The 17976-nt window shown below is 42.6% G+C and overlaps 1 protein-coding gene across 1 annotated transcript in view; it reads right to left on the bottom strand.

The window, feature by feature from the left end:
- LOC144822608 (carboxypeptidase O-like) overlaps positions 1 to 16978 on the bottom strand; it is a 344789-nt gene extending 327811 nt beyond the window's left edge. The window contains exons 1-2 of the mRNA XM_078680335.1: positions 16797 to 16978; positions 15784 to 15859 (exon numbers count right to left, since the gene is read on the bottom strand). Of these exons, the coding sequence (XP_078536461.1) occupies positions 15784 to 15859; positions 16797 to 16876 (156 nt within the window). The 5' untranslated portion in view covers positions 16877 to 16978. The remainder of the gene's footprint in view (positions 1 to 15783; positions 15860 to 16796) is intronic.
- Between the last annotated feature and the right edge of the window lie 998 nt (positions 16979 to 17976).

The following is a 17976-nucleotide window of genomic DNA, read 5'->3' as shown; positions in this document are numbered from 1 at the left end:
ACCTCTGAAAGAGTAACTATTGCCAGTAGATTCCTTGATTAGCATTTTTTTTTTTAAAGAAAACAAAGGATTTTCCATTAGCAATGAACTCTATGTCATTCTCTAACTACCCTTTTAGGGCATTCAGCTGGATGTATGACTTACATTAGGCAAGTCCATAAATACATAAAGTCAAAAAGAGCAATGGACATAGATGTTCTGTTCTGGACGCGACTGCAGCGTCGGACACACAGCGGGACCGTGCTCTTAGAGCGGCGCGGTAAATGCAGGGTGCGCAGAAATCAATACACGGAGTCCGGTTCACTGTGTGCGGAGCTCCAGCTTGCGTACCTAGACTGGGGTCACATTCGCCGGGCTCCCGCTTATAAACACCTTCGCTGCTAGGCCTTCCCCCCTCCCCCGTGCTAAGCCTTTTTTTGACTATTTGGGGTAGTGCTCGCTTAGGTCCCTTTGTGACCACAAAAGGTATCCACGCCAAATTTGCGTCATTTTCTTGCAACATCATGGGGATTCTAAAGGTACCCAGGGTTTGTGGATTCCCCTGGAGGGGTCCCAGAAATTAGCCAAAATACAGCAACATTTTGGTTTTTTGGGGAAAAATGGGAAAAACGGGCTGCAAATGAGAGCTAATGTTTTTTTTTCCTGCAAATGTTATCAAAAAAGGGTTTGTGGAGATGAAATCACCATTACCCAGCTTTTAGGGAATGACAGACTTTTGTCAGAAAACCAACATTTTTTGCACAGTTTGGCATTTTTCTGGGACATAGTTAGTGGTAGAAATGGGTAAAAAAGCAATATTGGATCCTGGAAAGCTATACTTTTTCGAAAAGTAGACAAAATTATGAATTCAGCAAATGGTCACTTGTGTAGATCCATCAAGGTTTCTTTATAGAAACTAACAATTAAATATAGGAAAAATTGAAAATTAGTTGAAAAAAACAGCCTTTTGTGTCAACGTTTTCACCTGTAACTTGTAATTATGACAGCTCTTTGAAAGCAATATACTGTTATATCTGCTGGACCTCCCTGGTTGTGGGCTTATATAGGACTTGTAGGTTCACCAAGTACCAGACGAACCCAGAGTCAAACACTGAGCAGCAATTTGCAATGGCGTTTTTCATTATGTACCGGGTATATAGCAATTATTGTTGGAAAATGTATAGATGGAAAAATCGGTATGAAAGACACCTATGTATTTTTGAAATGGGAACAAATTATAGAGTTTAGAAACAATACATATTTGCACATTTTGTAAATTCGGAATACTCATACTAGCATGAGAATTATCGATCATTTTTCAAAATGACGGTTATTTACACAATGTCTTTCATTTGGAAGGCAGAAATGCATCAAAAATCAATAGGTGATAACAGTTGCTTTACCAATCTGAATTACCCTACGTGTCCCGATAAAAACTGTACCTCACATGTGTGGATAGGCATAGTGCCCAAGACAGGAAAGGGCTCGAAACCCAAAGTGAACACACCACATTTTCACAATGAAAATGTACACTTATTTTGCAAAGTGTCTAGCTGCAGTTTTGGAACACTAGCTCTGCCGGCACCTCGGGAAACCTAGCAACCCTATATATTTTTGAAAACTAGACACCCAGAGTATACCAGGATGGGGTGACTTGACTGCCTCCCACCAAGTTCTGTTACCCAGAATTCCTTGCAAACCTAAAAAAATTGTCATAAAACCCACATTTTCCCCACATTTCTGTGGTGGAAAGTCCTGGAATCTGCGTTCCCCAAAGTCTTACGAGAAAAATGGTACCTCACTTGTGTGGGTTCGCCTAGTGCCTGTGACAGGAAACTGCCCAATACGCAATGTGGTCACACCTCAATTTCGCAGTGAAAAGTGACTCTGTTTTGGCAAAGTGCCTAGCTGTAGTTTTTTAACCCTAAATCTGCCGGCACCTAGGGAAACCTAGTAAACCCATAAATTTTTGAAAACTAGATAACCTGGGAAATCCAAGATGGGGTGACTTGACTGCCTCCCACCAGGTTCTGTTACCCAGAAACCCTTGCAAACCTAAAATATTGTCATAAAAATCACATTTCACCCCACATCTCTGCGGTGGAAAGTTCTGGAACCTGCGTGGACCCACAAATTTCCACAGACCCCGCCTTCCCAAAGCCTTCCGAGAAAAATGGTACCTCACTTGTGAAGATCGGCCTAGTGCCCGCAACAGGAAATGGCACAAAACGCAAGGTGGTCACACCTCAATTTCGCAGTGAAAAATGACCCTTTTTTGGCAAAGTGCCTAGCTGTAATTTTTTAACCCTAGCTCTGCCGGTACCTAGGGAAACTTAGCAAACCTATACATTTTTGAAAACTAGACACCCAGGGGAATCCAGGATGGGGTGACTTGACTGCCTCCCACCAGGTTCTGATACCCAGAATCCCTTGCAAACCTAAAAAATTGTCAAAAAAAGATTTTCCCCACATTTCTGTGGTGGAAAGTTATGCAATCTGTGTGGATCCACAATTTTCCACTCAACCCGCGTTTCCCAAAGTCTTACGGGAAAAATGGTACCTCACTGTGTGGGTTGGCATAGTGCGTGTGACAGGAAACTAAGCAAAACGCAACGTGGTCATAACTCAATTTCGCAGTGAAAAATGACCCTTTTTTGGCAAAGTGCCTAGCTGTAGTTTTTTAACCCTAGCTCTGCCAGCACCTAGGAAAACCTAGCAAACCCATACATTTTTTAAAGCTAGACAACCAGGGAATCCTAGATGGGGTGACTTGACTGCCTTCCACCAGGTTCTGTTATCCAGAATCCCTTGCAAACCTAAAAAATTGTCCAAAAATTAACACATTTTCCCCACATTTCTGTGGTGGAAATTTCTGGAATCTGCGTGAATCCACAAATTTCCATCCAGCCCGCGTTCCTCAAAGTCTTCCAAGAAAAATGGCACCTCACTTGTGTGGGTCGGCCTACTGCCCGTGACAGGAAACGGCACAAAACACAACGTGGTCACACCCAGGGCCGGACTGGCTACTGCGCAGTTGTGTGTTCTCCCGAGCAGGGGGATGATTTCTCTGTGGTATGGGAGTATTTTGTTGATCGGGACCTACGTGCGCTTTGAAAAAAAAAAAGCAAAACGAATTTCGTTTTGCACACATAGGTCCCCATCAACGAAAGCATCCCCCTGCTCGGCAGCACACACAACTGCCCGGTAGCCAGTCCGGCCCCGGTCACACCTCAATTTCGCAGTGAAAAATTACCCTTTTTTTGCAAAGTGCCTAGCTGTAGTTTTTGTACCATACCTCTGCCGGCACCTAGGGAAACCTAGCAAACATATACATTTTTAAAAACTAGACACCCAGGGAAATCCAGGATGGGGTGACATGACTGCTTCCCACCAGGTTCGGTTACCCAGAATCCTTTGCAAACCTAAATTTTATTTTTTTTAAAAACACATTTTTCCCATATTTCTGTGGTGGAATGTTCTGGAATCTAGGGGATCCACAAATTTCCACCCACCCGGCATTTCCCAAAGTCTTACAAGTAAAATGGTACCTCACTTGTGTGGGTCGGCATAGTGCCTGCAACAGGAAACGGCGCAAAACGCAATGTGGTCACACCTCAATTTCGCAATGAAAAATGACCCTTTTTTGGCAAAGTGCCTAGCTGTTGTTTTTGAACCCTAGCTCTGCCGGCACCTAGGAAACATAGCAAACCTATACATCTTTGAAAACTAGACCCCCAAGGAAATTCAAGATGGGGTGACTTGACTGCCTCCCACCAGGTTCTGTTATCCAGAATCCCTTGCAAACCTAAAAAATTGTCAAAAAAATAAATTTTCCCCACATCTCCGTGGTGGAAAGTTCTGGAATCTGCGTGAATCCACGAATTTCCACCCACCCCGCGTTCCTCAAAGTCTGCCGAGAAAAATGGCACCTCACTTGTGTGGGTCGGCCTAATGCCCATGACAGGAAACGGCACAAAACACAACGTGGTCACACATCAATTTCGCAGTGAAAAATTACCCTTTTTTTGCAAAGTGCCGAGCTGTAGTTTTTGTACCACACCTCGGCCGGCACCTAGGGAAACCTAGCCAACCTATACATTTTTGAAAACTAGACACCCAGGGAAATCCAGGACGGGGTGAATTGACTGCCTCCCACCAGGTTCTGTTACCCAGAATCCTTTGCAAACCTAAACTTTTTTCAAAAAAACAATTTTCCCCCATATTTCTGTGGTGGAAAGTTCTGGAATCTGCGTGGTTCCACAAATTTCCAACCACCCCGCATTTCCCAAAGTCTTCCGAGAAAAATGGTACCTAACTTGCGTGGGTCGGCCTAGTGCCTGCGACAGGAAACGGTGCAAAACGCAACGTGGTCATACCTCAATTTCGCAGTGAAAAATGATCCTTTTTTGGAAAAGTGCGTAGCAGTAGTTTGTGAAACCTAGCTCTGCCGGCACCTAGGGAAATCTACCAAACCCACACATTTCTGAAAAGTAGACACCAGGGGGCTTCCAGGGATATATGGCTTGCATTGATCCCCCAAAGTTTCCTTACCCAGAATCACCTGCAAACCTCAATTGTAGCTGAAAAATGCACTTTTTTTAGACATTTTTGTGTGTGAAATTGTGGCATTACTGGGCTCACACAAATTTCTTACCACCCAGCGTTCCCTTGGTCTCCCGATAAAAATGGTGCCTCACTTGTGTGGGAGGCCCAAGTACCCGCGACAGGCAAGGGCCAAAAACGAAGTGAGGCGACATCAAAATTGCCTATCTCAAAACCACCTGGTTTTGCAAGGGGGGGTCACCTGGGTTTTTGGCCGCGTGCTCAGCGGCCATCTAGGGAAACCTTTTTCAGACATTTTTGTGTGGGAAAGTGTGACATCACCGGGCTCACACAAATTTCCTACCACCCAAAATTCCCCCAGGTCTCCAGATAAAAATGGTGCCATGGGGGGGCAGAAAGACTGTAATATTGTTGCCAGAAAAGTGGGGGCATTGGCATGCCCACTTTGGCAGCCCCCACCCCTAATAAATAGCCTATAAAAAAATGTGGGGGGGCAGAAAGACTAATTGTGCCAAAATAATCATGGGGGGAGCAAAGGTCCTTGCCCAAGGGGCTGCTCCCCCCTCCCTGGTGCCTAATGGGTGGATCCCTGCTTGGGTATCGCCCTCTTGGGGCGATCCCCAAGCAGGGATCCACTAGAGCTTCTCCCCTTTCCAACGATACCTCTCCTGAGTTACTACGTGCTCAGGGGGCTGAGATAGCCCCCTGAGCACGTAGAAACTGAAACTGAAATGAGCCTCCTGGCTCATTTCAGTTTAGGTTTCACTGGAATGACGTCAGCATGACGTGCGCACTGATCGTCATTTCAGGAAAACCAGAGGGGAACTCGGGAGCTGGGGAAGCTCTTTCCCAGCTTCCGAGGCTTTGGGGGAGAAAAGGGAACCGGTGCTGGGTGTCATGACGAGCTGGGCTCGTCATGAGCAAACGAGCACTGTGTGCCATGACGAGCTCAGCTCGTCATGAGCGTCCACGGGGTTAACAAGGTCACGTGATGTGGGACCTCTACAGGAGGGGCTATGCTGAGGGGGTTTAGCAGGAACTCCATGCGTCCCATTTCCTTAATAGGATGCCCCGTATCGTTCATGTTCCGTCACAGTGACGACACTACAGTAGATACAACCTCCCACATTAAACACAAAATACCAACTAACCCTTAAACTTACTCCCTTACTTAAGGCACTCGCTCAGTGCAATTGGTATTAGGCTTTGCAATAAATGTAAACAAGTAACAGATTCAATACATTTGTACACCTCGGAAAAGAAGGAACACCAATACACATTAAAGAAATTAACCTTCGGCATATAACGAAGGCGGAGAAGGTAGAACTATGTAGCTGGCGTCAGGAAACACTATCCAGATTAGCTGCCATTAAAATGTTGGTTCTCCTGCACATTCTTTATGTGTTCTAGACAATGTCTATGTGTGAGTAATTGGTTTATTGGTACAGGGGTGCTCAGGGAAAGAGGAGTGTGCGAGGAAGGAACGCAAAAGGAGAGGTTTGTCCTACTGTATTGGTAGTTTCCAATTTTAAATGTTCTTTGAAATGACCAATAGAATGTATTTAATCCTAAATTCCAAATAACTTGCGTGTAGTCTTCAATCAATCAATCTTTATTTCGATCAATTAAGATCATAAAAGACAATTTACAATAAAAAACGCTTATCCTTCCATAAAATGATACAAGTCTTAATGTAGTGAGTGCATGTAGAAGTACAATGCTATTAACAATCCGAACAGTCAAAGTTTCAATTGATAAGATAAATTACTTTAAAATTCATATTAGTATAAAAAGCACATACATAACTCAATAATACAAATGGCATTTCAAAGCAGGCAAATAATCATGTAGCCCATAACTTTGTGTGACACCAGTGGCAAATACACAAGAGATAGGCTATGGTGTTTATCACAAACAAAGAGAGTGTTTTTGAAGTGGTAAGAGGAAATGCCACCTAATATTTTAGTGACAGCCAGTTTTCGGTGTAATACCCGCGTATCCATTAATGCATCATTTTATTCTTTACAAACTCTGATTCAGATAAACTGCGGTGGCCATACCAATTTCTGCCATTTTTCCTTTCCGGATTGACTATGTCCAACTTAATAATTTGGCAACAGCTATTACACACTGGGCGCCAGAATCAGTCAGCAATATTCTCAAGGCAATAGCACTGCTCCTCAAGCCCATGATCTTGCATAATGGGCGCAACCATTTTTTACGTGGAGCCTGGTATGCCAGACAGATGAATAAAATGTGTGGGTACGTTTCATTGTGTTCCAGACACAACTTACACAAACTATCATTGTCACTGTGCCAGTTACATGTGAATACGTTTAGGGGTAGTGTGCCTACCCAGAATTGAAAATATAAACATTTATTCCTTGGTTTAGTGATGATATCCCAATACTGCTCATATTGTGGGTGGGCTTAAACTCTAAAAATGTACCCGTCAGTGTTGTGGACTCTGAGGTAATTATATCATTATTTACCACCATAGACCAGTATAGTCTTTTCATCTCTTTTTTGGGGGGAAATTGATGGCTCTCTGGCTCATCCCACAGGTGTCGCATACTGACCAATGTAGTTTTTATGGTTTGCAGCCACTTGATCTTTAATGAGGTATATAAGACCCATACATCTTTTAGAGCTGCTGCGTAGTGAAGCAACTCCGGGGTAGTCCATAGTCGCTGCCAGTACGCTATTGGACGAAACTTAACAACCTCTTCCAGTTTTCTACAACCTATGTCGTAGAAGACTGGTTTTAAAGGAGTGCTCCGTGGCAGGCCGATAACACTTCTCACAAATTTATTTTGTGCTAAGACTAATAGCTTTATATCACTAAAACCCCAAAGTTCTGCACCATAAGTAACAGAGGCTAATACGTTGGTGTTGTATATCTTAAGTAGAGGGTGAATGGAGTGGGTATAAGAAGTCTTAAATTCCTTCAGCAAAGCACCAGCTAGATGACTATGCTTTAGGGCCAGGGTATTTACCTAGGGATTCCAATTGAGTCTGTTCCCCAATGTGATCCCCAGATAATTAAAAACATCAGTCTGCTCCAATACTTCTCCATTAAGAAGCACCCTGCCCTTAACTGCTCTATGCTTGTGCAGGACCATAAACTTTGTTTTATCTGCATTTATCACCGACCCACGATCTTTACAGAACTTCTCAACTCCTGTTAAGGCCCTCTGCAGACCTCTCTGATTCTTGGAGATGATCAGAGTATCTGCAAACATGAGTATGGGAATTTTAACACCTGCAAGGGACGGTGCATCTTTTGGGAATGCAGAGAAATAATCTATGACACCATTAATAAACAATGAAAATAGGGTCGGTGCCAGGACGCACCCTTGATGGACTTCTTTAGCTACTGGGAATGGGTCCGTTTTATTACCCTGGGTGCTCCAGCGTACTTGGGCAAAATGTCCTACATGTAATTGCTCTAGGACAAATAGCATTTCTGCAGGCATGCCCAAATCGTTACATACCCTCCAAAGTTTACTCGTGGATTTTAAGTCCACGAAGGCTGCATAAATGGTACCACCAGTCAGCATAATGACACACCAATAGATCAGAACAAACCGAAAGACTTGATCTATTGTGCTCACTTTGGTGCGAAATCCAGCATGTAGTGGAGTTACTATATTTTTATCTTCAATCCAATCTCGCATTCTATTTAGTACCATTCTACCCATAATCGTTTGAATGGCATCTATGAGACTGATTGGTCTGTACTAGCCTGGGCACGAGCGATCACCTTTTTTGAATATTGGCTAAATCTCTGCACCCTACCATGAATCTGTGATGGCTGCCCCACTAGCTATAGCATTCACTAACAAGAGCATGGATTGTTGCCAGATTACTTTATCTTTCTTGAACAGATCAGCCAGTATGCTATCGGGACCGGATGCTCTACCAATAGCCACTGAACTCAGAGCTACTTCAGCTTCCTCTACGTCAAATTCTAATGCTATGCCAGAATGCAAGGTGGTATGGACTACCTCGTTTTCAGCCCTTGTCTCCAAGGCAAATTGCGTTGCAAAACGGGAAACCCACTTCTCCGGGTCTACGTGATTATGGGGCGCTGGAGCTTGTCCCCCTCTCCCCTATGTTACCTGATGCCAGAAAGACTGGGAATTACTATCCTTGCTAGCCAGGTAGAGATCTGCCCACCTCTGTTCGTCCCAATCCTTTTTAGCTTTATTTAACACAGATTTGTATTTGTGCCGAGTACGCTTGACTGCAGTATACTCATTCAGTTCGCTAGCTGCAGGCAATGACTTATAGGCTACCCTACAGTCCCTACGACCCCCGTGCAGCTTTGTTATTCTCTCATTTATCTCGGACTGTAGTGCAATTACTCGCAACTCTTCAAGGGTCTCTGAGACTTCGCCCTTATGTCAATGAGTGTTTTTTTCGCTAGACACTACCATGTCCCATTTTACCCTCCTCACACTACTGCAAAGTTGGACTTCGCTAGTAGAAGTTAAAGGTGGTGGATTTGGTGGCTGTAAAACTCCCTTAAGTTCCATCTTTAGAGATAGAGGATTATGGTCACTTTCCACTCGCTCCAAAACCTCCATATCGTGAAGTTCGGACCAGTGTTCTAAATTTTAAAGTATGTAATCGATCCGACTTGTACTAATACCTTTATTAAAGGTGTTGGCTCCATGCTTATCGGAGAATGAGCAACCTTTAACTGCTCTAAGCCCCCCTCCATACATAATGCCTTAAGTTGGAGGAATGCCTTTGACCATCTCTTGATTTAAGGAATCTTTAAACAAGGGACACTCCATAATGCATCCTCTTCTTCTGTCAATTTCGAATCCTCTCTACCAAGATGTTCGAAGGTGGTATTGAAATCCCCTGCTATAACTATTTTAGGTGTGCCAGCCAATCCACCTAGAAAATCTTCTAGGCAGCCAACTGTACTTGATTGTCTTACCTCACTGAGACCCCTTGCATAGATATTTACAATCATTATTTCTATATTTGGGTTAGCCTGTAGGCGTATGGCCAAAATGTCTGGGCTATCAATAGGGACTATACTTGTGGTAAAACCCAGATTCTGCTTTACCCAAATAGTTAGTCCCCCCACAGGTCTAGCCCTGAACCCCTTGAAGTGCCGGTTTAAAAACGTTTAAAAATCCCCACCGATGCAATGGTTTGTTGACCACGTCTCCTGAAATATGCAGATGTCATACTGCTCTATTAAGTCCTGCCAGTCATGTGACTCTACCTTGGACGGCATGTCCGCAATGTTCCAGGAAATCTAAGATAATAATGCAAGACATGATGGTGTTAACAATTCCAAGCTGCTAGGTTGGTTGGATGGTGGATCGATCATACACCCCTTATCTGGGTACAGTGTTTGATACCCTACTGAACCTTTATTATTCTGAGTACTGGAGTGTGGTTCTGATGTCAGTCTGTCGCAGCAATCCAACCCACTGAGGGGGGCGAATTTATTCACTGTACTTACTCCCAAACCGCCTAAATTATCTTGGGCACTGGATTTGATTCGATTCCATCCCGTGGGCGCACCAAACCTACCAGTTCCGCTACCGTGGCTTTGTGGTGGCTAAAAAAAGAACGCATAGGGCAGTGCTCCGATTTCAGAACAATCACGTGGGATCCCACACAGTTGATCTATGAGAAAGTGTGGCGTTACCAGATTATTAAAATTTTAAATCACACAATCTACCCTCAATGTTTTTTTAGGCTGGTCCTAACCATTCTACTCTTCTAGCTATTATGATTTGATTGCTCAGTGTATCCCCCGTATCCCTCTTATGTTTACTTGATGAGTTAGCCAGTGTTAAGATTTATTCATTAGTTGTGTGGTAGACTCTAGCTGCCCCTCCCTTAAAGGTGAGACATTTCCCAAGATCAAGTGGGGAGGAAGCGTCCGGTAAATATAGTGACCGGCACACAGTGTTGGATTGCCGTCAGCCCACACCTAGCCGTGGGGCTCCCGACTCTAGTCCAAACACCTTCATAGGTTGGCTGGTAATAGTATCCATACCTGCTGCAGCAATGACTGGGGGCTCTGTCCTGGGGTTTGATTTATGACTTCTATTAATAATCTTGTTACCTCCCTTTTTCCTTTGGGTTGACGTTACAACTGAAGTATCCCCCAGCATTTAAGGAAGGCGGTGAAAGTAGAACTATGTAGCTGGCATCACGAAACACTGTCACTATTGGACAGATTAGCTGCCATTAAAATGTTGGTTCTCCTGCACATCCTTTATGTGTTCTAGACTATGCCAATGTGTGAGTGAATTGGGTTATTGGCAGGGGGTGTTCAGGGAAAGAGGAGGGTGAGAAGAAGGAACGAAAAAGGAGAGGTTTGTCCTACTGTATTGGTAGTTTCCAATTTTAAATGTTCTTTGAAATGACCAATAGAAGGTATTTATACCTAAATTCCAAATAACTTGCTTGTACTCTTCACAACCTCTTCCAAGCAAACAAAAGACAACTTATTACTAGCTCTCCTTACTGAAACAAAGTGAAACTCTACTTCCCAGAAACAACTTCAGAACAATAGTCCTCACATCTTGATTAAGGCAACGTGCTGCTGTGGAGTCTCTCTGACATACCACTTGTTCCCCAGTAAAGCATCCAGCATGGGGCTACATGTCTCACGATAGGCATACTGAGGCTACTTGTCTCATGAAAGGCATACAGAAGGTGCACAGAAGTTCAAAAGTATTACTTCAACATAGAGGGAAATATACTTGCTCTCCCTCCAAGTTTGCAACTTCTTCCAAAAAAGCTGCATCACATACAAGACCACCAGAACCAGCACCCTCATACCTGTGTGAAATGTAACATATTGCCTTAGTGTAACTGCTTCAGTCAACTTTCTGCTCAATGCTAACCCCGTCTCCACGCTGTGGCCATTTCTGACATGTAACGTCTCATTCTGGTATTGTTGATGAGTAATTTCTGAATAACATGCACAGCAATAAAAGATTTTATTTCTGTATCTGTTTGTCGTCACTTTTGTACTCTGCTACAACTTCAGAACCTGCACCTTTGTTTCGATTTCATCACCTGATCTCCATTGGAACACTATATACGAAATCAAATACGTTTGTGCGTTTACTACCCTTGAATGACTTCGTTCTAAGTGGGGTGCTAAGAGGTCCTTTTGTTGCCTAAGTCTGTGTTTCACAGATTCGCTTTTCCTTTTGATAATACACATTTATATACTTCGGACTGACACATGGGCAGATGTTCTTCGACATTTGGCATACCATCCTCAGGTGGACACTGCTATACCAGAAGCTAGAACATCACCAGAATAGGAACAAAAAGCTAAAAAGAAGAAAAAACCCAGAAGACGCGCTTTCTCCTTCTATGGTTCCAGTATCAGAACCAGCATCTCCATCAATATTAGAACTGCCCCAACTTTTCTGCAAGTGAAACAAGTGCTGTAGACCCACTCCTTCAGTGAACACTAAATCTTCATATGCTCGGATCCACCACCCACCTACATTTTACTTCATTGAAATTGATCCCAAATCCTGAATCATTATTCAGTGCAATACAGTCAAATAACTGTGCAATAGATATTACTAGTTCAAATATCACAGTGAATTTCTGGTGACCTGCCTTTTAAGTCAGTCTCATGTGCATAGGGTCTGCAGTGGAAGGAAATCTGCCATTTTAAAAACACCTATTTAGGGCTGACATTGTTTTGTCAGAACTTAGACCCTATCAAAGTTTCAAAAAGCAGATTTAATCTTTAGGGTCACCTTGGTCTAGTGGGATTTGATACACTGCTCTTGTGTCCTACCATATGGGAACACTACCATTCACCTTACAAGTGACCACACTGCAATATACAGAAACACTCACATTTAATCTTATTCCATCACATACCTATAATGTACAACAACTCATCATGATTAGAAACCACTGAGAAAAAACATCAAAAAGCACAATTATTCAATATTAATTACTAGCAACAAAATCTGTATTCGTGCTTACAAAGTAAACTGTCAACACATGCAACACCCCCAGACAATATTGCCTAGCCAAAGTCATAATGAGTGAAACATAGATGAAGCTGTCCTTTTATTTTCCTACACTCTTAGTACCATGCCCTCGCAGCACACTTGAACACAGGATTTGGATGAGGACCAACCACTAACTATAATTTCATAAAAGTACTTCAGGCCCGAATCATCTGCGGAGCTTCCTTTGTCCCCTGAGGATGTGAGGTCTGTGGGGAAATGTTAGTTATTTTGATCTTGTCCCCAATCCCACATCTTATTCAGACTGACATCAAGTAGGTAGAACAGTAACTCCATACAATCACCATTTTGCTGAGTTTGTTGATGCTTATTAGAGCATCAGGTTCCTCCTTATAAGATTATTTAAAGCAATGTGGCTTAAATAATGTAATGATGGAAAATCCACATATGTATCCATCAAGAAGGAAAATAGTTGATCATTTGGTGTACCTGGACTTAGACAAGATAAATAGGCAGCACATTAAGATTGGTTTTCCTGCATCATTATGAGTGATCAGGAGATGCATCTGTTAAAGTCCCACCAGTGCAGTTAACATTACTAGTCGTTGCATTAACTCTAGGGTATACGGAGTTAGCGAGTATTCTGAGTTGTACTCCTAGGTTCCTCTGAGAAATGCAAAATTACCAAGTAAATGTGTTATTCAGGGTCTGAGTCATCCAGCATTTCCAGATTAACAGGGTTATTCGCCCCTCTGGAATTCGGGGATACATGATGAGGCTTAAAGCGGTTGCATATTACTTTAAAAGTCAAATTCCAGGAAAACTAGATTTTCAGCGTTTTAATGACAAGAATCTCCCAATAAACGGCCAGCAACAAAAGCCATAGTATCTCTGGCTTAAGTGCTGTCAAAAATCATCTCAGTGTTTCAATTGCTGGTTATGAAATCATTAGGTTCTTGGTCTTACATAAAATGGATGCAGCATGGACTGATAACCTTACGAGCAACCGGTGATTCTGTGGTAGATGGAGATTTGGTGTGTTTTTTCATCTATGGTGCAGTGCCTTTCTTCAGGCTCCAGGCACCGAACGGTAAACAAAAGGAATCATAGAATCTCATGCCAGAAACGTAAAGGAAAATCCATGTTATTTGGGACTGAAAGCTCACTAGATTGCAACTTTTGGTAAAATCTCAAACATTGACTACGCACTGCCTCTTATGCTCTTCAACACGAGTCACATAAACGTATCAGACATGTTCGGACTTGTGATGCAATCATTGGATTCAGTTAAGATTTTGTAGCTGCTTTATAGTCTAGCGCAATTCAGGATTTCACCTTTTAAAATAATTCAGTAAATTAGAGGCCCACGTTTTCTCCAATGGTTTTGCGCAGGCATAAAGCTGTGAGAACAAGAGTGTCGATCTAATTTCAGGTACTTAAGTGTTTTAGTGCTAAAAATTGATCCTCGCACAGGGCCAAAAGTGTTTTATGCCAAGAAGAGGGCGTGGCAGTGGTAGAACAACGAATAGCCTCGTAGTTTTGAACACAAAACCAGATCAACTAAATAGCCGGAGCTTGTTTAGCCCTAAACACTTATACGAAGTAAAATCAGGCATAAGCAAACGCCAACATTGTGTTGTGTGGTGTAGCAATGTGTAACGTGCATTTTATTAAAAAAAACAAAGAACACACGCACACACACAGAGTTCATAAGTGACCCCTGTGCGTTTGTCTTTGTGCTGGAGTTTGTACTGGAGGGTGTACTTCCAGCACACATTTTTAGCTAGACGTTCCTGGCTCGTTTTGGTGCACTAGCTCAAACCTCAGTGCGATCTCCCCAGATGTCATCATGGGCAGGTGACTCTGTAAATTTGGCTCCGCAGTTTTTTTGTTTTTTTTTGCGCAATGCAGCGCTGACATTTTACTGCACTGCTCTGTTGCGTGATAGATAGATTACACAGGTTATGCAAACCTGACGCAAAGTCTACTGGTGGGATTTACAATCCAACGCAAATTCTGATTTGCGTTGGTTTATAATCTAAACACAACACAGCACAACGTGCTGGCAGGAGTTACTTTGTGCCAAGGGGGCGTTCATTGGGTGGTGCATGGGCTTTCCCATGCGACCACCCAAGAGTTTCAATGTATATCCCTGTCTACAAAGAATTGTGCATGGGAATTTGCTCCAAAATCCTGTGTCTCCCTCAAGTAGGCGTAACAAGGAGAAATGTTTTAATTTCTCCTTCCTTTTTCCAATAAGCATTTGTGCTGCATTATGTAGCACAAGTACAGAGATAACAATGCCTTAAAGCACAGTTTTCCAGTATAAAAACTATGCTGAGTACAGCACAGACGCCCTTGCACTAAGTCACAAGGCTGCCTGCAGTGGCGCATGGCAGTCACGAGTGCAGAGTGAGAGAGCAGAACTGCACTACTTATAAGTAGATATGGTACAGTTCTGTACTCTTCTGTTCATGCAGCGCAACACAAGAACTTTACTTGCTGCGCTGCATTATGTGAACTCTTTGTAAATACGTTCTAGTTATATAATAAAGTTATTTACACAATTAATCGCGCATAGCCCGAGATATACCCTGCATCAAATAGTATCAACCAATTTAACATTCATTTAAGTTGGATAAACGTTTATCAATATTCTTCCTAACCCAAATTAAGGATACATATGTGCAAGCGTTGTGGAGAGTTGCAGTGCCTAATCAACTCGTATAGATCAAATTGCAAAAAAGCAATTAAAAGCTATTTTGGCTTGTGGTGCCCATTCAATCAATGTGGTGTTTTCTTACATATTTTGCAGGATTTGTGGTCCATTTCCCATTTTTATCTAAAAAAAAACTTTTGTTAATACCACCCACTGTAGAAAAAGCTTTCAATAGTGGGTTTTATGTCTTGGATATGCTTATTATGCTCTGGCTGAAGGGAAAGCATTGCCCCAAAATGTAGTTACTGTGCAGTAAACTTCCGCCTGCATGGTCCAATCATCACGTAAGATGCAATTTATTCTTTGTCTCCTGTCCCTGGTGTATCTTGTAACTTGGTAATAAGGAGGTGTACTAGATATAAGATAAAATACCTCTTGCAGTACATTATAAGGATAATGCAAGTGATTGAAGAGATCCTTGACCACATAGAGGAATGAGGCCGACTTCAGTCCAAAAGACAATTTCAGTGAAGAAAGCCAATCTCACTGGGAGTGGGAGTAGGGGTTAATAAGTTACAATCATGATCTACTTACTAGCCAGATCTTGCAGAGGCTTTGAAGGTGCTGCACTTGTTCGGATGTTTGAGGGATGACTTTAAATACTTGGTCCCTGCAACAAAAGACTGATATTACACAAAGACACTTTTTCTATTGCCTGGCAAACTATTTCCTCATTTGATCGAACTTTCCTCTTTCGTAGGACATGTGTGAAAATAATATTGCTATATTTTGATTTATTGCCAAACATTCATAATTTGATACATTTATGGTGCTTTGTGTATTTCTCTCTAATTTTGGAAGCGTAGATGGAAGAGTGGAGGGTGAAAACTGCAGAACGTTCTCCCAAGTAACAGGGCTGATGTACACCGAGCATTCCACTCCTGAGCTTAGCTTAATGACAAGAGAGAGGAGGGTGCAAGAAGCTCATATGTTCACCTGCTTCAATGAAGGGCTGGGTAGTGCTCTTGGGGGCATTGGGGTACGTAGAAATGGGGAACATCCTTTACAACGCAACTTTTACTCCGCACTACCATTACGACGCAGCTATTACAACGCAAGTCGTTACAACGACTTGCGCTGGAAGGCGCTGTAGGATAGGGAATAGTTTAATTTTTTATCCAACACCTTCCCTACTATCCACGGGGACTGGAGTTGGAATAGAAAGTTAAACTATTCCACTATCCAGTGCCCCCCAACGCAAGTCGTTGTAATGACTTGCGTTGTAAAAACTGCGTTGTAATGGCATGCGGAGTAAAAGCATACGTTGTGATGTCATACATCCCGTAGATATAGTGACTGGACCTCCTTCTCCAAAGCTGAATTGTAATCCAGCACAATACGTTTCATACATACATCTCACTCATTTGTGCAGACTATGTTGCCAATGTGTGTGCCTATTTTTTCTTGAAGGATTACTAAATAAGAGACAAGGTGGCAGGAAATTGATGCAGACCTTCTCCCCATCAGCTCTCCTTAGGCAGGGAATTGATCATGCCCAAGGTAATTTTCTGTTGTCATCCAGAAACAAATGCTGTTCCAAAACTTACCCATCGTACATCAACTTCTGTCCAAATACCACAGAGACCCCGAGTGCCAGAAGACAGACCCCCCATTCCTGTAGCTTCATGACTGAGCAGAGGCAGTCGAGGTGAGAGAAGTTGGACACCACGCAGCCTGTCGTAATGTGAAGTGACCGTGAGACAACTCCAAGAGTTTCTTCCAAGTGGTTTCACTGATAAGGTTATCAATAATCATAAACATGTATGAAATCATTGACTAACTTGTACTTACTCAGGTATCAACAACAGAATTGTTTATCTCTCTGAAAGCATTTATTGAACTACTTTTGGGCGTGGCTGAAGACAGTGATAATTATGATGGCAGTTTTGATGCTGTTCTCTGATCACATTGACAAACACAATCAATAACTTAGCCCCAGTGCCTTGTCCGCCCATATCAAACGCCAGTGCTAGACTATTTGTCTGACTAGGCAAAAACATTGCCACCCCCGTAAGTACAAGTTGCTGTTTTAAACACAATCCAGCCCACCTACCTCTGCTTCCATTCCCCTAGATGACGCCTTTCATTTCCTTATCCTGGGACCAACTTTCCAGCTATTTTGTAGGGAAAGAGTTCACCATTTAACAACAGAATTTTAATCTCTACTAGTTTCCTCTTGTCTACTTAGCTTGCTCACCTTTTTGCAGTTCAAGAGAACAGAGACTGTACTGCCAAAAGCCCCAAGGAAAAATGCATAACCCTTGCGCTGCTATTTGTCCATTGCAAAAAAGCAAAGTTAGCATATGGGCAATAACAAATGAGCTTTCCCTGATTCACGTGATGATTAGCCCCCTGCCAATGCGGGATCTTCTGGTTCTTGCACGTGCTTCATATAATCTAATCATGGACATCGAAATAAAGGACTTGGGAATCCTGATAAATGTACTCCACCCGGTTGGTGGCATAGATTTAGTTTAGAGGCATGGAGGTGTCCGTTATTATACACTCACAATGGGGCTTGAAACATGATGTCAATATCAGCATACGGACATCCTACCTTTGCAGGGATAATTGCAGAGAGTAGGTGAAGTTAATCAATCAATTTCGTATACAAGAAATAGATAACACACACAAAAATACATCAAGATGGCAATTTAATTAAATATATTAAATCCATCAATAATTAATCAATACAAATCCTATCCACTCCACAGAATAGAAGACTTA

The sequence above is a fragment of the Lissotriton helveticus genome, chromosome 3_1, assembly GCF_964261635.1.
Source record: "Lissotriton helveticus chromosome 3_1, aLisHel1.1, whole genome shotgun sequence".
Lineage (NCBI taxonomy): Eukaryota > Metazoa > Chordata > Amphibia > Caudata > Salamandridae > Lissotriton > Lissotriton helveticus.
This window is presented reverse-complemented; position numbering and strand designations above follow the sequence as displayed.